Source organism: Ambystoma mexicanum, chromosome 9 (genome assembly GCF_040938575.1).
Source record: "Ambystoma mexicanum isolate Mex_15411 chromosome 9, UKY_AmexF1_1, whole genome shotgun sequence".
Classification (NCBI taxonomy): Eukaryota; Metazoa; Chordata; class Amphibia; order Caudata; family Ambystomatidae; genus Ambystoma; species Ambystoma mexicanum.
In genome coordinates, this window is record NC_090931.1 from 800,597,426 (window position 1) to 800,623,145 (window position 25,720).

The following is a 25,720-nucleotide window of genomic DNA, read 5'->3' on the forward strand; positions in this document are numbered from 1 at the left end:
GGCTGTGTGAGTTGTGTAAAATATATGTATGGGCGGTGGATGCACACAGCACCCTTGTGCCCGCTCCTCGGTTCCCAGTGGGCCACAGCCGGGGTTCTTTAATTTATGAAAAATGGGTTGGACTAGAACTGGCATGCCGTTCTCTTATCCAGCTAATACTAATCTTCTTGGTTTGAACATTTGTGTAAACTTAATCCTTTGATAAGCACCTTGTTATTTTCGTTTTTTTTACTGATTTATTTCCCTTTGGTTTGCCCTGGACGAATCTGCATGCATTCCTTTTCTGCCCAAATTAGCAGCAATTCAGATGTTTTTCCCATTGTTTCAATCCATGGGTTTTTCCCAGTGTCAGATGGCTCATCGCCACATGGTGATTCCCAGTTCAACTAGAGCTAAGTTGGCCTTGGGGGAAAATGTAATGTGTCCACAATGTGTAGCTACTGAGCTTTAAGCAAATTCTAATCAGTTAAGGGTGGTGTGAAGGCTCAGAAAAGCGAGGCAGACAGTTTGATAAAGGTTTTTCACAGGAAGCCATTTTATTAACTTAAAAGGGTGTGATAAACGCCTCACTTTCCCTAACCTAACGTGTGTTTCCCTGCCTATGGAAGTATGATAGCCAGTCAGATAGCACAGCGAGTAGAGCGCTCACTTTGACATCTGTGCAGAGCATGCCAACACAAGTTCGAATCCTGGCAGGGCAAAACTCAGCCTTTTATCCTTCCGAGGTCACTAAATGAGCACCACACACAGTGGGTAATAAGCAGCGCTCAGATGCCGGAGGGTTCGTAGCGCTATATAAATGCAAAAATAATAAGAAGACTAAAAGGAAACACTCTAATACACAAGGATATCGGTCCCTCACCTATATATACAACTCAAGCATTTCAGGTATTCATATGGCTGTTCAAATTCAACAAAATAATAATTGGAACCAAATATTCTTGTAACGAGGGTCGGATCCCTTACCCCAAAATTAAAGGAGATTTTCCAAATCAAAGTTCCAATGAATAAAGTTCACTTCAACAATCAAGTTTAACTTCAAAAGGAAACAGACACAAAGGTTTCTCCCAATTGCCAAGTTCTGCTTCCAACACAAATGTCCTTCACTTCGAGGGGATTGGGTCCTCCGACGTATTCCATATCTATGACATGTAATCACCACAGCTGTGCTGCTTCGGAAACTTTTTTCTGCGTCCTGCGTCGATGACGTCGATGCGCCGTCGTCGAGGGCCTCCTCCGACGTCCGACGTCATCCGATGTGATAAGTAGGACGCACGACGCACGTGGCCTCAGTTCCGTTTTTTCCGCGAACGTGTTGCTTCGTGATTCTCGGTTCACGCCTCGACTCTTTGGAGTTCTGTTCTTCTCGGTTCTTCGAACCTGTTCGTTTTGTGCAAATCCTTCGTGTGAAGATGTCTTCTACTTCGTCTTTGACCCCGCGTCCGGGTTTCAAGAAGTGCGGGGAGTGTGGGTCCAAGATGTCGGTGACGGACTCGCACGACGCCTGCCTCTGGTGCCTCGGGGAGGCCCACGACACGGATGACTGTATCGACTGCCAGTCACTCACGTCCAAAGCCTTACGCGAACGTAAGAAGAAGTTGTCGGTAGGTCGGGTGTCCAAGCCCAGGAAGTCTAAGTCTGCGGGGCTTTCGACGGATGATTCGAGGGGTGACTCTCCGCGTCATCGTCGGAAGTCTCGTGGGTCTCCTTCTAGGAGTCGGTCTCGCCACTCCTCGGCCTCTTCAAGCCATTCTCGGAACCGCCGACACCGGTCGTCTTCCAGGTCCTCTTCTGAGGACTCTGCCCGGCACGTCACTTACCCCACCAGCCGTGCGACGCCGGAGGAATGGGCTTCCTTCGGGAAGAAAATGCTGGCGATTCTCGAGTCGCAGGGTACTAAGCCGTCCGCGCCCCCGAGTGCGGTCGGCCGTGAAAGGTCAAGAGACACCGCTCGCAAGAGTGGTCGGCACGAGTCACGGGAGAGGTCCCTTTCAGACAAGGGGACTTGTTCTCGACGTACCCGTTCCAGGTCCCGGTCCTCGACACGCTCGAGACCGTGTGCACCTGTGATGTCTTCGAGGAAGACATCGACGCCTGAGGCATCGAGGGCGTCGACAGGCTTTCTCGAGGCTCCGGTTCCGAGGAAGTCGTCGAAGCCGTCGACGCTCAGGTGGTCGAAGGACACGCTCGGAGCTCCGGCTTCGAGGGCTGTGTCGATGCTGGCGGCGCTGCATCTGACGTCGACGCCGATCCTCTCGGCGCCGATGCCTGTTCTCTCAACGCCGATTCACTTGACGCCCTCCAAGCCTTTCGAGGCTGGGGTGTCGGAGGTACCCCGTGGCACGGGGGAACCCCCTAGAAAGGCTCTGGCTAAGAGCAAGCACTCTCGAGTGCCTTCTTTTCACCACCTGGAATATATTTCGGAGATGGATGAGGACTCTGATGGCCTGGTTCCTAGTCAGGTTCCAGATGAGATGGTCTCGGGCCATAGCCAATTTGCCAGTGGACTGGACACCTCTCCGGAGGTGGAGTTTTGTAGGCCTGAGCGTAGCTCTCATGCCGATTCCTCGTACCGGCGCCTTATGGCTAGGGTCTCCGAGTACTTGGGATGGTCTGCTCCCCTAGGGGAGTTTGTGCAGGATGATCTCACGGACATCCTTGATGTTGGTCCCCCAACTGACCCGGTACTGCCGTTTCATGGTGGAGGCGGCTTGGACTGTTCCGGAATGTCTCCCGGCGGTGGGCAGGTCCTTGTCGCGAAAATACCATCCAGCCAGTAGCGACCCCTGCTACTTGACCAGGCACTCCACTCCGGAGAGTTTGGTGGTGCAGGCGGCCACGGCCCCGGGAAAGCAGGGGATAGGGACGACAAACGTTTTGATGGCTGGGCGAAGAAAGTGTTTTCTTTGGGTGGTATGGCGCTTCAGGCGGCCAACTCCATATGTGCCTTGTCTCGTTGCACGCACTCTGTGGAACTGTGTTGCTTTAGCGGCTGAACATATTCCCGACGGGGACGAACGGGATGGTTTCCTTGCTATGGTCCAGGATGGTAAGGATGCCATGTGTGAGTCCGTTCAGTCGGGTTTGGACAGGGCTGAATGCGTCAGCAGGTCCATGGCGGCGAGCACCGTGATACGCAGGTTTGCGTGGTTGCGGAAGTCGGGGTTTGCTCCTGATGTGTAATCCCGGCTCCTCAAAATGCCCTTTGACGGTGAACACCTTTTTGGCAGCAAGGCTGACGAGAGCCTTGAGAGGTTGCAGACCTCTGCAGCACCTAACGATTTGGCTGCAGCTTTAGTCAGGCAACCTCAGCTTTTTCGTCCTAGGGGACAGCAATGGAGGGGTGGTTCCTTTCGTTATTACTCCTCCTTTGGTAAAGCGAGAGGAGCTGGCAGTCAGAGGCCAACGCAGGGGTACCAGAGGTGGACGACAGGGTACCCGTGGTGCCAAGGCCGCTCTGGCAGTTGCCTCTTTGCCCTCTAACGCCGCAGCCGCTACCACTCAGTCATGAGGCCATGTCCCATGGTTCGCCGGTTGGGGGAAGGCTGGCGCAGCATCTTGTAGAGTGGCATGCCATTACTTCAGATGTGTGGGTTCTGGAGATCATAACCCACGGCTACTGTCTTCTCTTTCGGCAGAGGCCTCACGACAATCCATCAGGGAACCTCTCTTTGAAGAGTCCGGATCCGCTCCTTGCGCAGGAAATTCAAGCCCTGCTGGAGAAAGGCGCCATAGAACTGGTGCCTGTAGCAGAGAGGAACAAGGGATGGTATTCCCCTTATTTTTTGATTTCGAAGAAAGACTGGGGATTGAGACCCATCATGGACTTGCGCGGTTTGAACAAACTCCTCAGGAAGGACAAGTTCAAGATGGTTACTCTCTCTCAAGTCCTCCAGGCCCTTCAGCTTCAGGACTGGTTGGTGTCTCTCGACCTCAAGGATGCTTACTTCCATGTGCCGATCCATCCCAAGCACAAGAAGTACCTGAGGTTCGCGGTTGGCGACTCGCACTTTCAGTTTCGGGTCCTGCAGTTCGGATTGACCTCCGCCCCGAGGGTTTTCACCAAGCTCATGGTGGTGGTGGCAGCACATCTCGGGCAAGGGGGGATTCACGTCTACCCCTACCTGAACGATTGGTTGATCAGGGCACGCTCTCCCGAGCAGGTCCTGGATCATCTGTCAGTCACCTGCCACTCCCTTCACAGGCTGGGCTTCTCCCTCAATTTAAAGAAGTCCCATTTGACGCCAACACAGCGGCTCCAGTACTTCGGAGCAGTGCTCGACACTTCCCTGGGGCAGTGTTTTCCTCCCCAGGTGAGGGCTCTTTACATTCAGCAGATGGTGCACAAGTTTCAGCATGCCCCGACGCTCCCAGCGTTCGAGTTCTTGAGGTTGCTCGGCCTCATGGCATCCTGCATTCTTCTGGTGCCAGAGGCTCGCCTGCGGATGAGATCTTTGCAGTGGGCACTCAAGATGCAATGGTCGCAGTCCTCCGGCAGGATGTCGGACCCGGTTCAGGTGCCGCCCTTGGTCGCCCAGGACCTTCTGTGGTGAGCCGTCGAAGGCAACTTGATGAAGGGGGCTCCGTTTTGGCTTCCCTGGCCGGAGGTGACGATCGTGACGGATGCATCCCTCACGGGATGGGGAGCTCATGTCAACGAACTGACAGTCGGCTGTCGTTGGTCTCCGTCGGAGTCCAGACTCCATATCAATCTGTTTGAGCTGAGGGCCATCAGGCTAGCTCTGTAGGCTTTTCTGCCGACTCTGCGAGGAAAGAATGTCCTAATCCGGACGGACAACACAGTGGCCATGCACTTCCTCAACAAAAAGGGGGGGGCAGGGTCACTTCCTCTGTGCAGGGAGGCGATGCAGCTCGAGTTCTGGGCCATCCAGCAGGAAGTTTCGACCTCGGCAGTTCATCTGGCCGGAGACGAAAACGTGACGGACGCTCTGAGCAGGCAGAGCACGATCTCTCACAAGTGGGAATTGGCTCAGGAGATTCTCTTGGAGCTCTTCGCCGTTTGGGGGTCCCGTCAAGTGGATCTCTTCGCCTCCAGTGTCAACTGGAAGTACGAGAGGTTCTGCTCGCGGGAATTTCCTCCAAAAGGAGCCTTAGGAGACGCGTTCGTGGTGGAGTGGTCATTCCCACTGCTGTACGCGTTTCCTCCAGTCCCCGTCATCCCGCAAGTGCTGCGGAGATTACGGAAGTTCGGTTCCCGGATGATCCTCGTTGCTCCGGCGTGGGCTCGGAGGACGTGGTACCCGGACCTTCCCGACTTATCCATCTGCCCTCCACGTCGTCTTCCCTACCGAGACGATCTGCTCTCAGGGGAGGGGGGGTCAGGTTCTCCATCCAGAGGTCCGATCCCTCAACCTTCACGCTTGGCTTCTGAAAGGTTGAGTTATAAGGATTGGGACCTCCCTGAAGACGTGATGGAGGTGTTGCTCTCGGCCCGACGGCCAGCAACAAAGTCTCTGTACCGTTGCCGTTGGCGTAAGTTCTGCGACTGGTGCAGAGTTCATAATGTGGATCCTTTTGCATGTGACATCCCCATGGTTCTGTCCTTTTTACTTTCTTTGGCCCACAGGGGCTTGCAAGTGGGTACCATTAAAGGTTACCTGGCGGCGCTGTCCATCTTTAAGCGCTCGTCTGAAGAGTGTTCCTACTTTAAAATCCCTTTAATTTCACAGTTTCTGAAAGGGCTCACTAATGTGTTCCCTCCGTCAACTTTCCTGGTGCCTGGTTGGGATTTGAACCTTGTTCTCAGGTTTCTAACGGGTGCTCCCTTTGAGCCTTTGCACTCTTGTCCTTTGAGACTGTTGACTCTTAAAACTGTATTTTTAGTTGCGGTCACTTCCGCTCGCAGAGTGAGTGAGTTACAGGCACTTTCAGTTAAGCCTCCCTTCACTGTTTTCCATAAGGACAGGGTTGTCCTTCGAGTCCGTCCTTCTTTTCTTCCGAAGGTAGTGACGGAATTTCATTTGGCCCAGAAGGTGGTTCTTCCGGCATTTGTCCTCCGCATCCTGGAAAGGAAGAGGAGAGTCTCCATAGGCTTGATCCTAGGAGAGCTTTAAGCTTTTATGTTTCTTGCATGTCCCGGGTCAGAGTGGACGATCAACTCTTTATTGGTTACGCTGGAAAGCGTTTGGGACAACCTGTGACGAAACGGACTTTGTCTCGCTGGATTTATTTTGGCCATCTCGGAGTGTTACCGCTTGGCGGGTAAGGACCCACCGGCTGGCTTGCGGGCCCATTCCACCAGGGGTATGGGTGCATCTACTGCCCTGCAGAGGGGCGTTCCTATTCGCAACATCTGTGATGCAGCCACCTGGGCTTCAGTACATAAATTTGTACATCACTATTCCCTCGATTCCATCCGAGGACAGGATCTGGCCTTTAGCAAGGCGGTCCTTTGCTCTGCTATTTGATTGGCAATTCTAAATTTTAATTGTAAATTCTTTTCCTCCTCCTTGCTCTGGTACTGCTTTGGGAGTCTGTCATAGATATGGAATACCCAATCCCCTCGAAGAACAAGTTACTCTTACCTGGTAACGTTCTTTCGATGGGATGGTCCGACGACGTATTCCATATCGCTCCCTCCCTACCTTCCCCCGCTGCAGAATTTCTTATGCGATTGCAGCTTACATTCCGCAAGGCTTTGTGTCTGACTGGCAGTAGACTAATGTCACACGTTCTGGGGGAAAAGACTACGTGCGTCCTACTTATCACATCGGATGACGTCGGAGGAGGTCCTCGACGACGGCGCACTGACGCAGGACGCAGACGCCGAAAAATGTTTCCGAAGCAGCACAGCTGTGGTGATTAACTGTCATAGATATGGAATACGTCGTCGGACCATCCCATCGAAAGAACGTTACCAGGTAAGAGAGTAACTTGTTCTTTGCACTTAAGGGGTTAAGACATCTGTGTTTAACTTTTGCAGCACACAGTCCCTTATGGGCAGTGTTGCTGGGAACCCTTTGGGTTCTCCTTTGAGATTATTTTCTTATCCGTGAGTAGCTACAGTTCTTGGTGATAGAGGGATACCTTGTATCCCTCCTTAAACATTATACTGAGAGATTAGCATACACCACCTTATGTGGAGTGGTAAGGGCATACCACTCCACATAAGGTGGAGTGGTATGCTCTATCCACCTACTATCCCCCTTCTCTCTGCTCCTGTGACTTTTTAGTCACATAGTCCACCTTCTAGTTATGGCTGGTGGCATTGGACTGTTCTGCCAACTATTGGCTATTTTTTAAATTAACACAGACTGTATTCAGCCTTGGTTGTGCACCGTAGGGTCACCTATGTTCTAACATGTTGGCTTCTTCCTTTTTTTTGCCATATCTAGCATGGTTGTCCTTTGCTAGCCCTTCTTCTACGTGTGTGTGTGTGTGTGTGTGTGTGTGTGTGTGTGTGTGTGTGTCTGTCTCTGTCCTGATTGGACAGCCACCCACGCCTTCCTGTAAACTGCGGAGAGAGATTGCAGAGGAGTGTGTGCTGAAACTGAATAAAAGGTGAGGATCCTGATGTGAAAGGCAAGTTGACCACTGGAGCTTGAAGTAACCGAAGAAGATGATGACCAAAGACCCTTTGCAACACCTTGAAACGACCACTGCTGTCCTGGCCCTGTTTTCTATGCGACAGAGGAGCTTCGAAGAGGACCACTCCTTCCTTTTGGCTGATGGCACCAACCAGCCCTGCGACAACAAACTACAATCTGAGCCATCTCCCGAGGTGATGTGCCTTTCCAGAACTGCAGATCGCGAATACAAGGAGACTTCCGACCCAATCATGATGCATCATCTTGCCAAGGCCGAATCCATTGGTATTTTTGCTGAGCTCCAGGTGAACCTCCAGAGACACAATCCAAGTCCCTCACCAGAGTGCAGGACGCCAGGAACCGGAAGAAGATTGACCGGGTGGATCGTGTACTTTGTTGGTGCTGCAGAAAAGGAGCCAAAACCTCAGACTGACCAGAGAAGCTGAAGAAAACTGTGCCAGAGGTTCTCTCTGTCTGTCTCTTTGTCTGTCTCTGTCTCTTTTTCTTGCCCCTGCCTTCCGTCATCAGAACAAGGAATCCAGAGACCGGGTCCATCACTGCTGCATAGATGAGAATTCAGCCATGAAAACTTGTTCTAACCTAAGGTACTGTGGGGTGAAAAGTTATTGCTTACTTTGATCCAAGGAGTCTCTCGAGAGCATTGAAGTGCTCAAAGAGGTGTCCACTCTTACCTCTGACCCAAGCTGTTGGCTTGTGTCCCCCCATTGAGTCCTTTAACAGGATTGCCAAGTCTTCAAGTATCCTTTCCTAGAGACTAGAACTATCCTAAGGAACTGTTGCTGTTTCCCGCTTTGTAAGACTTTAAGCCCCCCCCCAGCCCCCCTCTGAACTGACTTGTTTTGTGATCATACTGTTTCAAATAAGTAACTTGACTGGACAGGTGTTATTGTTGCTTTTTGTTTTGTCTTTGTGAATTGTGTCATAGTGTCTCTTCAGTGGACAGGGTGTGGTACTCTATCTCAGCTCACACTACTCAGAGAAACTGCTAGCTCTTCCGAGTCAGGTTCTCAGGGGCACAGTGTTAGGGAGAATTATTGAAAATGTGCTAACTCCCTCCACCTTAGAGACCCTTAGATGCAAAGTTTGTATGCAGTACCCTCTGGGAATACTACACACAACTATGACTACAGGTATAGGCAACCCAACCTTTGGTATAAGCTTGTACTACACAGTTTTGGTAGTGTTGAGCAGCCAGGCTTATCTCAAGAGGGGGAAATATGAGCAGTAGTGAGTTACACAAAGATTCAAAGTTACAGGTATTCAAATAAACGCTTACACTCAATGTTTCTTGCATAAACCATTAATAATTTCAGTCAGTTATAAAGCCTTCTTCAGAAGGGAGCAATAGAATAGTAACACACAAATATATTTCAGTACTGTACACTTTGAGTTTTCTGAATCAGACAAGGCCCTTTTGGGATGGCCCACAGGTGACTTCAGTAACAAGGGTGCTGGGGACATTAATACCTTACTGTAGGCATTCATAATACTCTTTAAAAGTTGGTAAAAGGTAAAGATTATAAGAACACAAGAGACCACAAATATTCTTAAGAAGTGCAGATACTTTTAGAGTTCACTAAAAGTCATTCATTTCAATAGGCTAAGCCAAAGTCAATGGGCAAAAGTCTTGGATAGGATAAAGCACTTCTGGTAAGTAATGGAAAAGTGTTTGCACAAGTTCTTATGAGTCTTTGATGAAGAATTAAATGTAGGGCGACAAGCGTCCAGTGGTCGACTCTGCCTTCCAAGCCAAAAGACTCGCCTTTTATGCAGCTCCCTCCCAGCCTAGCTGCCACTCACCCTTGCCGGAAAGGCAGCCAGCCAGCCAATCACAACAGAGTGCATTTGGGTCTCCTAGGAGACTAAGCACAGGGAGTTGTGGGCACCTCCCTCATTTCCTGCCTACTCCAGACACTCTGGAGCCAGAGGCGGGCTTCACTCCTGAATCCCGCCAAAGGCGAAATGAACAAAGAGACCAAATCTGGTTTGGCGCGCAGAGTAAATTTCTAGAAGGACCTTTCCATAAAGACATGGTGAAAAAAGAAGACCGGGGACCATTTTGCCAAAGGTGGCTCTGTGCCATTTTGAAAAAGATGGCTCCCGCGGTTGCTTTATCGGAGCCGCGAACGCAGCCCGCGGTAAATGCAAACCATGGTAGTTGAAACGAAACCACTGTCACCAGCCATTCTGTGAGGAAAGTGTAACATAAAACATGTTACATGAGCAGATTGACACACGGGATACTAAGTAACCCCTCCAGCACTCTATCGTAAGATGGGGTGTGCTGGGTCTAGCAAGTACAATCCTAAGTAAAGCCAATTCACTTTACTGCTCTGGGAAACAGTTTATCCCAGAGAAGGTATTTAAACCTGGGGAAATCTGAAATACTTCCCTGTGCCAATGCACTGAAGGTGCTGTGTGACACAACTGTAAAAGATGATACCAAAAGAAACAGATGTAAAATGCACATAAAAATACATGAGAGAGTGGGGAAAAAGGGTCACTCTATCCAGGTTAAAAAAATCAAGTCCTTAAAATCCAGCAAAGTTGCTGGGGGTCTCTAAGGTGGAGGGAATTGGCACATTTTTGAGAATTCTCCCCAACACTCATCCCTCCCAGATTAAGGGACAGGAGGATTTAATACACCCCTGGATGAATCTCCTTACTCCAGTCGGTCATACTTTCTGCAGAGACCATCAGCATTTTGGTGATTACACCCTGACCTGTGTTCAATGGTAAAATTGAACCCCTGCAGGCTGATTGACCATCTTAACAATTTAGGATGTCCCCTCCCCCCCCCCCCTCATCTGCACTAACCATCTCAAAGGTTGGCAGTCAGTCTGACTAACAAAAGTAGATCCATACAAGTATGGTCTAAACTTCTTCAGTGACCCCACAATAGCAAGACATTCTCTTTCAATGTTTGCCCGCCTTGATTCTGGTTCCTTCAGCTTTCTGCTGATGAAGCAGATGGGGGTGCTCCCGACCTTTCTCATCCAGCTGACTCAGAACTACACCTATACCTGTATTGGAAGCATCTGTTTGCACAATGAAGCTCTTAGAACTGGAGCTTGACAAAGGGCTTTCTTAAATCCTTCAAATGCCTTGTTGCACTCCTCATTCCATCTGTCCTTTTTGGGAAATTTGGGTGATGAGACCACATTCAAGGGAGAAGCTATGGACCCATAGTTCTCTATGAAGTTCTTTATAATAACCAGTGAGACCTAAGAAGGCTCTCACTTGGGTTTGAGTAGTAGGGGTGGCCGGCCCATTCTTGTACAGCTTGTACTTTGCTAGGGGATGGCCGTATTTCACCTCCTCCTACCTCATGTCCAAGGTAGACCACTTTGCTCTGACCAATTTCGACATTTACTTTCCTTTATGTTTAGATGGGCCTGCTCAAGAGCCTGCAAAACATATCCTAAGTGGTCAACAGGTTCTTTCCAAGTAGGGCTGAACACTGCAATGTCGTCCAAGTATGCCATGCAGAAGTCCTCCATCCCATTCAGAACTTCATTAACCATGCTTTGGAATGTTGCAGGTGCATTCTTTAGTCCAAAAGGCATTACCTTAAATTGGTAGAGGCATGCTGGGGTTGAAAATGCAGTTTACTCCTTAGCATGGTCTGTCAGGGCTATTTGCCAATAGCCCGACGTTGGGTCAAATGTACTGAGGTACTTGAACCAGGTTTGTCCACCAGATCATCTGTCCTAAGTTAAGGATGGGCATCAGTCTTAGTGACTGCATTTAGAGCTCTATAGTCCACACAGAATCTCAAATCCTTGGATCCTGCCTTTAGCACTAGTACAACTGGACTAGACCATGGATGGGTAGAGGGTTATATTACCCCGAGATCAAGCATCTTGTTGACCTCTTCCTTTATATGGGTTCTGACATTATCTGACATCCTGTAACCTCTGCTTTTAACAGGTAAACAGTCACCAGTGAGAATATAATGCTGGCCCCAAGGGGTCAAGCCTGATGATAGTGAAATCAGGCAGGCAAGCTGATTTAACAGAAACTTGCACTCCTCGTTGCTCCAGTGTCAGATTAGAAGAGAGATTAACTCCTTCTATTTTCTCATCTAAAGGTTATCCCCTGAGATCAGGTAGAGGTTCACACTCTTCCTCCTCTTGAGCTGAAGCTAGAAGCAAAGCTCCCACTTCTGGTCTGGTGACATAAGCTTTTAGACAGTTGATGTTAAAGACCCTGGGGGCCTCCTTAGGATTGCCTAAGTCCACCAGATAGTTGACCTCTGCAAGTTTCCCCACAACCTTGAAGGGTCCTATCCATTTGTCCTGTAAGTCCCACTGCCTTGTAGGAACCATAACTAAAACTTGCTGGTCTTGAGTAAACTCAACCATGTTGGCCTTCTGGTCATGCCAATGCTTCACCAGAGCCTGACCTGCTTTTAAGTTATCAGATGCTTCTGTCATCATGTGTGTCATTCTCCTCCGGAGACCTAACGCATAGTCAGTGACTCACTGGCTTGGGAGAAGGAGCACTCGCCAACCCCTCCTTAATTAGGGCCAATGAAGCTCTAACTGGATGACCATAGAGCAGTTCAAAGGGACTAAATCCAACTCACTCCTGTGGGACTTCTCTATAAGCCAAGAGAAGGCATGGCAGTAGAAGGTCCCACTTTCTTCTAAGGGGTTCTTCAAAGGCACGTATCATGCTTTTCATAGTACAGTTAAACCTCTCTACCAACCCATTCGTCTGGGGATGATAGGCAGTTGAGAACTTGTAAGTCACTCCACAGTTTTTCCACTTGGCCTGCATGTAGTGGGACATCAAATTTGATCCCCTGTCAGAGATGACTTCCTTAGGAAAACCTACCCTGGTAAAAATACCAAGTAGGGCCTTAGCAACAGCCTGTTCTGTAACAGTCTTCATAGGTATAGCTTCAGGATACCTAGTAGCATGGTCTTCTACAAGCAATATAAATTGATTGCCTGAAGAGGTTGGAGGGTCTAAGGGACCAACAATGTCGATTCCTACCCTCTCAAAAGGGACTCCCACCACTGGGAGGGGCACCAAAGGTGCCACATTCTTGGCTCCACTCTTGCCAGAGATCTGACAAGTGTGACAGCTCCTACAGAATGCATTTACATCAGACCCCAACTTGGGCCAGTAGAAATATAGAGAATGCCTTTCCTTGGTCTTCTTGATGCTCAAGTGACTAACCAAAGGAATCTCGTGGGCTAACTGTAGGAACTGGTGTCTTGTCTCTAGAGGCACTACAAGTCTTCTGTAGTCCCCTGGGATAGACTCAGTTGGGTCACTGTAAGAGACCATCTTCCCAGTACAACCTAGGCTTCCCTGGCTCTTGCCCTTTCAGCTGAGAAGCTGCCTGTTGGCGAAGACCTTAAAGAGTAGGACACTCCCTTTGGCCTCTGCTGAAGTCTGCCCTACAAGGGCCACCTTTTGCCAGTAAAGACTGCAGCTCAGGATGGTTTTTAGGATCCAGATCTCCAACCGGGGTAAGGTCTTCTTCCAGCTCTGATTCTTCAGCATCTGATTCAACCTTTCCTGGTTGTTCCTCGCACTCCGCCTCAGCTGGTGGAGCAGTCACAGGTGTACTTTGGACAGTCCTGTCGGGGTTGTCCTTGTTGGTAGCACAGGAGTGCTTTCTGACTTTTTCTTTGAGATCTTAGGTTTCCCCATTGTCTCATTCTTTCTTGAAATAGCTGCTAGTAATTCCTGTGGGCTAGGTGTTATAGATTCCTCTAACATCCTCTGGAGAGACATCTGTGGTACTCTCCCTGGCCCTCCTTGTGTGCTCCTGTTTCCTTTTGCTGGGAGGCCTGGGGGTGCTTGATACAACTCCAAGAGGGCTTAAGTCATTCCCCAACAGGACTCTCCTAGGCACCTCACTTTGTACACTAACAGGTATCATGACAGTCGTGTTGTTGCACTGGATGAGAGCTGGTAGTCTAGGAAGCATTTGGACAGGGCCTCTAGCAAGTTTAGTGAGGCTTTTGGGTGCCTTAGCAACATAGTCAGCCTTGAAAAAAGATTCATCCACTACTGTAATGCTGGCCTCAGTGTCTTTAATGGCAGGGGTCTCCTAGCCATTTACAAGTACACTGTCCTTGTAATATTCTTTTGTGTTATCTGGAATTGAATTATAGACATCTAAATTATGCTGTTCCCACAGACCCAGGGACACTAAAACACTGGCAGTACTTGAAAGTTTCCACTTGCCATATGTACTTCTTCCTCTGGGGAGAAGGCTAAGGAGACAGTGTGGATCCCTGAAGGTTTACCCTTGCATCTGGGATCCCCTTTCACATGGTCAGTAGACCCACAAGCATATCATTTTCAAAATGTTTTGACAAATGTGGGTTTCTGCTGACCTTCCTCTGGTTTGGCACCAGAGGTTTCACTAGCCTGATTCGGTTTCCCTTGTGGCTTACCCTTCTTATGTTTGGGGCCCTCTTTTGGATTGGAGGTATTAGAATTCTCTTTGCCATCTTTCTTGTGCTATTTCCCCTCATCCCTCTTCTGAGTTGCCCAAGAATCCTTGCGAGTGGCCCTGTTGGCAACCCACAAGTTAGCAGCCTTTTCTAACTTCTTTGGATGGATCAATTTCCTTAGTCAGCCAAGTGCTGTCTCAGCTCAGGAGAGCAGGCATCAAAAATAGATTCTAACAAAAATAGATTTCTCGTTCCTTCAAAAGTGTTAACTTCGGTAACCCTTTACCCAACCATCTAAGTTTTTCAAACATTCACACACCCAGGTAGCCCAAGAGGTACCATCATGCTTTTTGAGGGACCTTAACCTCTTAAGGTACTGGGAAGGAGTTTTCCCAAATCTAGCTTCACATTTTCATATTCCAATCTTTCAAGTTCCCCCACCTCCTTTACAGCATCAGTTGCAACCCGGGGGAGCCTGAAACCCTGAATCCCATAGTTCTATTCAAAAGCAGCCAACCAATCTAAAATATCAAGTCTCACCTCATACATACTCGCAGTTTCTTTAGGCATGTAAGGCCTCTTAGGACTGGAAGACATAGAAGACTCTGGGAGACAACAATTTTCAAGAGACAATTTCTTAATTTCAAGTTCATGATTCAGTTCCATTTCTCTGAGCCCGAGGTCTTGATGTTTACTTTCAGTTTGCATTTGGAGCCTTTAAAATTCTAACTCAAGTCTCATCTTTTCAAGAGAGACAAATTCTGGACTCAGTACTGGACCTGGTAGGGTCCCTGAGGTTATAGCTTGAGGACCTAAAGCAAGTAGAGGTGCAGTGGGGCCCACATCCTGAGACTCCTCTGACTCTTCGAACTCATCAATAACATTAGAGCTTGACTCTGAATCATTATCATCCTCATCAACATAATCCACATTTGCTGAGGCGGTAGATTTTTTTTTTTTTTTTTGCTCTACCTCCCAGTCTTCGATGATTCAAAAATGTCTCAATTCATTTTTCTTGCCTTTAACAGAGAGAGAGACCTGCCTTTACACATCTTTCAGTTGATCTACTGTTGGAATGATCAGGGCTTCCTGTTTGAAGTTATCCATATCTGGCATTATAAAACAATTGCTTTTCTAGTGGTGCTTAACCTTGTGAAGGTTATTTGAACAAAAGTAAGAGCAGCACTCTCAATGTAACAACTATACTTTATCCTCACCGCTTGCCACCAGTGTTGGGCAGAATTGTATGCAGTACCCTCTGGGACTAACACACACAATTAGGACTACAGGTGTAAGCCAAACCAACCTTTGGTATACGTCTGTACTACACAGTTTTTGGTAGCGAGCTGAGCAGCCAGGCTTATCTGAAGAGTGAATGTGAGCAGTACAAGTCATTACACAGAGGACTTTCAATCACAGTGGTTCAAGTAGACACTTATACTCAAGGTTTCTTGGCAAACGACTTAATTTATTACACAATCATTTAGAAAACATTTCTCTAGAAGGAGGCAACTTAATATCTTATATACCAATACGCTTCAATACAAAACTGTAAGATTTTGAGACAGTTTGAGCTCCCCTGAAATAGGAGCCAAATGGCAATTCAGTTACTTAGAAGTGAGCAAAAAGGCATAAGGGAAGAGGAATAGATCACATATACTTGTTAGACAGTGCAAATAATTTCAGTTCACCAGAAGAGTTCAATTCAAGTCAATAGGCCAAAGTCAATGGGCTAGTGTTCTGGATAGGAAAGAGCAGTTCTGGTATCAAACGGTAAAGTCTTTGCAAAGGTTCTCAGAAGTAGTTTAGGCGAAAAAGAATCATTTGTTGGGTCACAAGCTGATTAGGCCTGCACGTTGGGAACGTTTCACAAACTCTCACCGCGAGAGTGGCGTTCTCTCAATCGGGTAGGCACAGTACCTTAGTATGAAGAAACAAATGCAGCTGGAGTCGTTGGTTCCTGGCAGTTCCTGCAGCTCTCACTGTTCCTGAGCCTCAGTTGTGGGGACAAGAGGGAGGACGTCGGGGGACTCTTGCACTGCACGGGATCGTCGGAAAATGCAAACAAAATGGAGTCACCTCAGCTCGAGTAGCTGTTCTTCAAGCCACAAGTTGGTGTCCTTCCCCCTGGTTAATCCTAACCAGCTTCTAGAATGGTATCCAAGTGGCTTACGAGTTGATTGGTCCCACCAACTCAAAGGAAGAAGTCGTCCTTGAAGGGGCTTCTCTGTCGATGAACTTGGCAATTCAGACCTGCAGCAGGGCTTCACCGGGCAAACCAACGGTCCAGGAGTTGCAGCAGCCGTCCTCTTCCAGCTCTTCTTGGGTTCTTTTGTTCCAGGGGTCGACTCTGCTTTCCAGTCCAAGAGACTTGCCTTTTAAACAGTTCTCTCCCTTTCATTCCAGCTTAGCTGTCATTCACCAAGCAGGGTGGTTGTCCTTGCCGGACAGTCAGCCAGCCAATCACGCCAGAGTGCATTTGGGTCTCCTAGGAGACCCAAGCACAGGGAGTTTCGGGCACCTCCCTCACTTCCTGCCCACCCCAGACACTTGGGCGCCAGAGGCGGTCTTCAGTCCTGAAGCCCGCCAAAAGCATATGAACAAAGGGACCAAACCTGGTTTGGCACGCAGAGACAAACACTAGAAGGACCTTTCCAAAAAGAAACGGTAAAAAAAGACTGGAACCTGTTTAAACAAAGGGGCTTAAGGCGCCATCTTGAAAAACATGGCTCCCGTGATTTTTAGCTACCGGTGTTCGCGGTCGGGAAAAGTCATGGTAGTTCATTGTAAAACCACTTCCACCAGCCTTTTCAATAGGAAAGGGTAACATTTGACTGCTAAATGAGTATTTAGACACAGGGGATACTATGTAACCCCTACAGCACTCCATTGTAAAATGGTGTGTGCTGGGTCTAGGAATTTGGAAAGACTAGTAAAGTCATTTCACTTTACATTCTCTGGGGAACAGTAGTTTATCCTAGAGAAGGCATTTAAACCCTTGGGCAGTCTAAAAGGCATCTCTGTGTCACTGCACTGAGGGTGCTGTGTAACACACATGAAAAGATGCCTATGGAGTTATCTTGAAACTCCATAATCAAAGAACACCAGATTAAAACACACATCAAAATACATGCAAGAGTGGGGGGGAAAAGGCTCACACTCTTTCCAGGTAAAATAATCAAGTCCTCAAAATCTAGCAAAGTTGCTGGGGGTCTCTAAGGTGAAGGAAATTAGCACATTTATGAGAATTCTCCCGAACATGCACCCTTCCCAACTACACTCACTCTGATACTCATAATCAACTTCACTCATCACTTTGTTCAACTCTCTCACACGCAATCTCACCTGCACTCTTCATCCAACTCCTTCAGACTTACTCAACTGTGCTCCACCTTCGGTCCTCCTCCTGGTGTGTCTTTCCACCTGTCCAGGTCCGGTCTCACTCGAGTTCTGGTACGTTGTCATGGAGACTCTGCGGCATTGCTTGCCAGACGTCTTTGTTACAGTCGAGACTCCTAAAGTTATGAGCATTCCTCTCTTGATGCCACCCTGCCGGTGGGTGACGTCTGGAGTGGACCTCCAAATCATTGCCATTTACCTGTTAAAGAGTGTTCAATTTGGAATACTTTGTTTTTACTGTGTTTTGAACTTTGTTATGGATAGTAGGAGATGTAAGATGTTTTTTTTATATTTTAAATTTAAAAAGTTTGAATTATGAAACCTTTCTCAATCCTGTGTGGTAAGTACTAGGTTTTTCTCAGATTTGTTACAGAATTTTCATTTTAATGTATGCAAAATACGTGAAGTGTTAGTAGTGACCTTGGAACAATTAAGTCCCCTGTAGAATCCCATTTTGAGATAATTTAAATGACATTACCTAAGAGACCACAGAAAGTGGTCTCAATAAATTTGTTCACCCTTTATCATGTCCATTTATGTAACTACTTTGTACATGTCAAACTTGACTGCAATTGCTTTCATATATGGTATTGCACTGGTGTGCTATACATGGGTCTGCAACCAGCGGCTTTCCAGATGTTTTGGAAGAAGCCTCATATGATTCCTCATCTTTGGCTATGCTGGCTAGGGCTGATGGAAGTTCAGGTATAAAATACCTGCAGAGTCCAAGGTTTTCAGACTGCTGCGGGTGTTGAAGTCGCTAAAGAATGCCAGTAGGCGAATGTTGCCAGTGTTTTTTTGCAAGAAGTTCTCTCACTTCAGTCCTCCCTCCTGCTTTTTTAGAGTAGTAAAATGGGAATGGAAGCAGTGATGGCGTTGTTGGAAGCTACTCCTGATACTCCAGCCTGCGTTGTAAGTCTGTCTGGGAACCAGTCCGTTCGACTTCCTTTGATGGAGTGCGTTCAAGTGGTAAGTACTTCGGAAAATCATTTAACCTGGTGATGAATAGGTTGTGTGTTAGGGAATATGTTGCATAACAGATATAAATATGCATTGGTTGTATAAAGGGCAAACCTAACTGGGACGCAATGGAGCAATGCAAATTTGGCACTCGCCTATGAGGGTTGCTGGAATGAGTACGCAGCACAGGGGATGGAGCTTGTTCTGGAAAGGGGAAGTGGAGTTAAATTACCTATATCTAAAGGCCGCTATGTTTAAGTTTTTTCATGCTTCTCTGCGGATTTATATGCACACAAATCTACAAAGAATCTGATCTGAGGCAGTTTGTTTTTAAAGTTCATGTTGCAATGTCTTCAGTCATAATGTCGGTTTTGGTACACTGAAGTGTGAACATATTTGCGGATCAGATGGTGAAAGAAATTAACCTTCTGAGCTGGGGGTAGAGGACTTTCTAATAGATTGTGCTTGAGAGGCTATTAAGGGATAGCAAAACCGGGGATAATGGAAAGGCTGGTCTTATCCGTGTGAAATCCTGAGATAGTCGAAGGTTCCAACATGCCACCGTCAGCCATGGGACCTGTGTGTCGTCAATTGCTAACCTAGCCCTACAAATCTGTTGGTGAGGGTTTGAGGTTGTGTAATCTGAGGGACCCAGGTAAGAACAAGAACTAACTGCTCTAGTCAAGGAATTAATTGAACATATGTTTCCATATGGCAATAGTATGCCCTTTAGGAAGAATCATCAATTAGTCAGAATTTATCATATTACTAAACATGGGTAATTCTACCACTGGAAATGTATTTAACTTAAAGTGTTGCTTTTGTTTGGCCTGCAGACCTGCACAATCCTCCTTTTCTGTAGCTGGCTGTCCATAAATTATGGACAAAAAATGTCTACTCATGAGCCATTTTTGTAAGATTATAATGCCCTACAATATCCATGGGCAAAACAATTTAGAATGTTGTACTGAAATAAATATATGGCAGAGGCCAATAAAGTAGGATTTAGTGCAACTGCTTTGGCATGCTGCTTCCTAATAGGAAAGGTTGGTGTACAAGAAATTCGAGGCGGCTGCTTCTCTGCAGATTGCCATTGGGTGTGCGTTCCTTAGCCAGGGTCTCTGGATTAAACAGTGTTTATTGAAAGGCTGGTGCGCTAAAAAACAAAAAAGAGAGGTTGATTAAACCCACTCTTGAATATATTAACGAAGCAACCCACACCTTCTTACAATGTGTATCAAATGTTAGGCATATATTTAAGAATATGCCCACAAACATGGCTGTGTAAAAACCATACCCATAACTTGTGTTATTCTCTAAAGACAGATCTTTCCGAAACAATGGCTGGTTAGGTGCTATCTGCAGTTCTGTAGGATTTAGGTTTACAACACAAGTTATGGATATCATTTCTACCTTGACACATTTGTTGATATATTTTTACATAAATGAACAGTGGGGTCGTGGATTTCCTTTATCTATTTGCTTTTAATCTGCCTCATATTCTGAGAGTTTAATGTTTTACATCCCTGAGCATGACCAACAAGGCGTGGAGTGGTGTACGTAGTTGCTCAGCTATATTTGGGAAGTAACATGGATGCATTAAATGGTGTTCGGAAAGATTTCCCTTTTTGCACCTTTACCTCCATAGATTTATATGGGACATCCTTTCTTTTTGATTGTTTTAAACTTTTTACTGACTTTTTGGAGGGAAGTAAAGCCTTTTGGTTTAGATCCCTTGCCTGTTTGCTCATCCTTATGGGGAAGCTGACTAGTCCCTAAGACTATCAGTACTGAGAGACTAGGTCTCTTGGTGAATTCTTGTATTTTTACAATTGAAGGGCAGTTAGGATACTTAGTATCCTTATTTAATTTTTATATAATGTCTTTTTGGTTACTTTTACAATGTGCCTAAAACAAGCTGGTGGCAGCTGTGATAGTTTTACTATGTGTTATTTTATTTGTGTTATTTTACTTGTGCATGTTTGCATTTACTGTGAATGTCTACTAACAGTGGCTAGCACCCTAAAATGGCCATGCCACAAGGAATTTGTGCCTGTTATTTGGCCATATTGTTCTTTGGCCTTGCTTCTGTCTTAGGCCAGGAAATGCCTTACCTTGACACTCCTTTCCTGGGGAAAGCTGTGGCTTTTGTGGACTAAGGGGCTGTGTGTGTGTGTGTGTGACTGTGTGTGTGTGTGTGTGTGTGTGTGTGTGTGTGTGTGTGTGTGTGTGTGTGTGTGTGTGTGACTGTGTGACTGTGTGTGTGTGTGTGTGTGTGTGTGTGACTGTGTGTGTGTGTGACTGTGTGACTTTCTAACCCCAATCCATATCTTTGGTGCCTGCAAGTCTGTTGCTGGGCATATGTGATGACTGGTGGCTATCCAGGAGTGGATACCCACTGGCTGTTTGAATGGTGCAGATCCTTACCATTGGTGGACTTGGGCACACTCCCAGCCTGTATCTTGGAAAAAAGGACAGTTCCTGCAACTGTATCAAATCACCATTGGAACCAGGATGTCTACGAAAAAGAGGCAGCTGATGACCCCTGCAGCTGACCAGCATACACTTCAGAGTTGTCCCGGTGAAGCCCATCTCCTCTGTCCTGACCTCCAGAAGGCCTTTGTTGGCGCTTCGACCCTTGGACTAGTGGGAATAACCATTCTCGATGCCCCCCCGCCCCTTCCACCTGACCCCCCCCCCCTTGCTTGAGGATCCATGCTTGCTGAGCTTTTGGAAGTGTCCCTGAACCAAATGGTGGACAGACAAGCTCTCTCCAGGGCTACCACGCTGCAGCCGATTAACATTTTGAGCAGAGCCTTGAAACTTTGCTGATCTTCAGCTTGTGCCACAAGTCACATGTCCCTGCATTTCCAGTCATCTCGCTTCAAGATAACTGTGCTGGGGTTTGCACCTAAAGCTTGTAAAAGTAACTAATATGCCATTTACATAAAAGGTTAACTGCACTTCCCTGTAACGTGATGGGTGCAATTGTAACAATTTTTTGTAACACAATAAAGAGGGCATCACACAACTGTATAATATGAATGAGGCAGTATGGGAATCCCATTTGGAACAAATCAAACAGCAAGGCGCTGCACAAGAATAAGTGACCAGGGAGATACAGGGTCGGTCTTGAAAGACAGTAGGACAGAGGGAAAATCTCTATCCATCCCTGTCCTAGCCCTCTAAGTAGGGAAAACAAACTTTCCTTAGGAAGCGCTGCTGTGCCGCTTACAAAAACGAGGACAGAAAAAGAAGTCGGAGAATTTATTTTTGAAAAATGGTAACAACGTCAAGGTTGTTAGACTCCTGCATGTCCCTGGTTACTGTATGGCCTCATAGAGGAAATATAAAGGCAGTTAGACGTGTAAAAGTAAAGTTCACACCTCGGACTGAAAGCACATATAAAAGACGATGACCAGTCCAGACTGTATTATGGGTATATGTTACTTTTACTATCCCATAGACAGCACTAGACTTCCCAGGGTAACTTTACAAGTTAAAAATCTTTCGGTTTTTTTGAAAGAAAGGCTTGGCACAATATTGTAGTGCTGCTGTGGTGTAGGTTAATCAATACAGCAGATACTCCCTAGTGGGGATGTGCCGGTTTTTCAAAGAAGACAAATAAAATAAAGATTAACATGTAGACCACATGGTCCTGTCCAACCAGGTTTTAGATAATAGGACAGGGCGTGAGGCTACAAAAAACAGACATAGAAAAAGACATATATAAAAGGTTGCTCATGATCAGGTAGAGGGTATTTAGTTCTCTGTCATGTGACAACCTCTGTCTACCGGTTTCAGTGGTGTATTTTGGGTGTAACCACTCATCAGGACAGTCTTCTAGAACAGGGGGAAGAGAGGGTGAGACTCAGTATTTAGTCACCATCTATATGCCACAGGGTGTATACTTTACCCCGTTAGCTAGCGCCAATGCAGGAAGGTGACGAGGACGAGGAAGTTCTCCTCGGATGCTTGGTTTCCAATAGTTAGGGTCTCTGACACATCCCTGCTGGTCAATGGGCTTGTTGCCACCATTGCGATGAGGAAACTCTCCTTGGATACTTGGTTTGTACTGATAGGGGTCTTTGACCCATCTCTGGTGGTCAGTTGGCTTATTGTCGCCACCACAACGAGGACTCTTTACTTTGGTCAGTGGTCTTTTGACTGCCACAGCAATGATGCAGCTCTTCTCGGATGCACACCTTTATCCTAGGATAAAGTTTAGACTTCCTCTGGTTTATCCCGACTGCCACCTTGTCCCTACTGATCTGCCCATGCTCCCCTGTTGCTCTGAGCGGCCTTGGGCACTCCTCCGGTTCTTCCTGGGATGGGTGTTGGTCTCTCCCAGGTGCCTTCTTATCTGGGCTTTCACCTTTGGCTCTGCAGCGGCTTCGCGACCCTCTCTTGGCTGTCTCGACGCAAACGGCCCACCTCCTTGAGGTCACGCCACCGCTCTTCTTGTATCATCTTGGTGGACCAGCTCCTGCTGAAACCCACAATGACTCCCACAGCTGCACGCTGGTGTCCTGTCTTCTAGACTTTGAAAGCTTCCGCCTCTGCTGTTGCTCTGGGCCTGGACTGGCCAGTTTGACTTCCTGTTAAGTGTTTCTTTGCTTTTTTTCTGCCTTTGTGTGGCCCGCCCCCACAGAACACTGTAGCTCTCATTTTGGTTCAGTGGAGTAATCTTAATGCCTCCTTGTGGGCTTGCTCGTGCCAGTACCGTCAAAGTGCTTTATCGGTTTCAGTGAAGTGATCTTCATATTTCCTCTGGGTCTACTTGTGCCAGTACTTGTTAGGACAGTTTTTTCTGAAGTTCAACTAGGGGCTTAGCAAAACCATTCAACTGAGACAGTACAAGACTCCACTCCTAGTAGAGGGCTGTACCACCTGAGTTCATGGTAGCGTAGACGGAGCAGCCAAGCTTATTTTAGGAGGGAGAGAGGGCTGTAGAATTGATACAAAGAAATCGTATTATACATATGGTCCAAAGAAACACTGACACACTATATTGTAAAAATAAAGGGTTTATTTTTATATACAAGCAGATCAAGAGATTCTTGGGTAAGGAAGTACTATCCTAAAGCATGTAAACACATTATAAAACGACAACACAATTCTTTAAATACACAGATCAAAGCACAGACCTGTTTTAGAACACCTAACAGTATTTATAGGGGGGGTAAAACAATAGACTACTTTCTGATTACGTTCAGGAATACGAGGGTAGTAGACCCTGTAAGCTATGCAGTGACACTCAACAAGGACATCACATAGTCAACCAACTTGTAAATATACTTTTCTGAATAGTGGAACACAGATTCAAGGAACAGTATTTCTGATGCTCGTTAATCTGCTTAGAATCACATGCTGTGCATAGTCCGACATTCAGTGGTCACTGCGGAGTATTGCATTTTGTTCTTCGTAGTCGAAAAGGGGACGTCTACATAGGCGTGTCTGTAATACTATCCCTATAGTGACGTGCAGTGTACCCAAAATCCCTCGCGCGTTGAGGTCCCTCAGATTGTTTTTTTCTGCCCAGAACACTGGTTGCCTTAATGCAGAGCTCGTTGGAGACAAATTGCCAATACCATTTATTAGACCCTTGGTCGTTTTTTGAAAGTTATTGTTAAAACCTACCCTCCTTCGACGGCTAAGCTGTTTCACCGCCGATCAAGATCTTCGACAGCGGTGATTTCGACGGAGGCGATCCTTCGGCGCTGCCAAACACGTGGCCCGGCCTCGCCAGCCTATACAGTAGGGGGTGGGGGTCGTGGGACACTTCTGTTTTCTTTCTAAGAATGCCTTTCTCTTTCACCCTCCTTTCCTTCGGGGTCGTTATCACTTATAACTGTATCCTCACCTATGGAGAGGACTCCTTTTAGATTTTGCCCGCTCTGTAACGGCAAATTCACGTGAAGGATAAGCATAAGCGGTGTAACTGCTGCTTACCCCTCTACCACAACGAGGACGGCTGTGCGGCCTGTAAAGGGTCGCAAGCCCTCCCTGCAACCGCATAAGCGACTAGCGACTCGGCCACCCACAAATAAGGACGCTACCACCAAAACGCCCGACGACGCGCCTCATAAGAGAGCGTGCGTCAGCAAAGAGGTCTCTTGCGCCGCCTAACACTGTGTGAGACGAATCCTCGATGGAGAGTTTAGTCGTCGAGAGCTTGGCGCGAATAGTCTCCACTGACGCTCAGACGGACGGCGAAAGAGCTGCCGAGCCCCGCTCACAAGGCCAGGGAGACGCCGAAGCAGACTGAAGGCAGGCAGCAACCTCCCACTCATTCGAAAGAAGGACCTAGCCCAAGAGAAGTTTTCTCAGAGGGCGATGGGAGTATATCCTCCACGCTTTGGGAGAGATCTCGACGGCTACAGGCGGAAGAGCTTCCCTTTATGCCTCCAGACAGTTCTGGGTTACCCCAGTGGACTTTAGAAAGATTCCAATCATATATGGACAAACTAGATAGATTTATGTCCACTCTGAACAGGTAACACCCAAGAGATCAAGAGAGATACTTCAGGAATACCCCAGGGCCAAATACCCAAGACTATTTAACCCACTTCAAGAGGAGGCTAATACATATGACCTCACTGAAGAAGACTCTCACTTTCAGGAGGATGAAGAGTTCCTAAATATTGAGGATCAACAAAACCCTGAAGGTTTTGAGGAATACCCAGACATGGGTGGATGGGGCTTCGAAGAAGACCCAGACGGAGGTGGTTCACAGCCTTGGCAGTCTCCAGGAGCGTCAGCAGACCCTGCGCTCTGGATCTGTCCTCTCTGCAAACCACACCAGTCAGAAACCCGTCACTTATAAACGACCAACCCACTTTCAATGCGCTACTAAGTAAAGCAGCGGCACATTTTGAAATTGATACCAGAGAAATTACTCCAGTAATAGACTTTGTGGAGAAAATCATTAAAGAGCAACCACCTACTAGCCTGGCCATTATCCTTCTCGCCTCAGTTAAGAGACGACTTATTCCATCTTTGTCAACACCTTTGTTGGTTAGAGGGGTCAACCCGAGAATTGAGAAACTTTTTAGTCCCTCACCCTCGGACCCATTATACATTAAGGGTCACTCAATACCCGATTCATTGGTAGTAACCACCACAAGGAAAAGGGCAGGGGTTCCGCTAGCCACTAGCAAAGCACCCCCAGACAAGGAGGGAAAGAAGCTTTACACCCTGGGAAAGAGGATTACAGCCTCGGCAGCTTTCTCCACCAGAATTGCCAATAACAATACCTTACTGACAAGCTACGCTGATGCCCAATGGGGAAAGTTAAGCCAAGACCTCGAACTCGCTTGTTAGCCACTGTAACAGAAGGTACTCTGGTTAACCAGAGCATCATTAAGAACACGC

At 47.2% G+C, this 25,720-nt stretch overlaps 1 protein-coding gene across 1 annotated transcript in view; it reads left to right on the forward strand.

Annotated features, from left to right (window-relative positions):
• The window catches only part of PFKL (phosphofructokinase, liver type), a 697,584-nt gene that overhangs the window by 336,873 nt on the left and 334,991 nt on the right, over nt 1-25,720 (forward strand). The window contains exon 10 of the mRNA XM_069615767.1: nt 18,230-18,355. Within this exon, the coding sequence (XP_069471868.1) occupies nt 18,230-18,355 (126 nt within the window). The remainder of the gene's footprint in view (nt 1-18,229; nt 18,356-25,720) is intronic.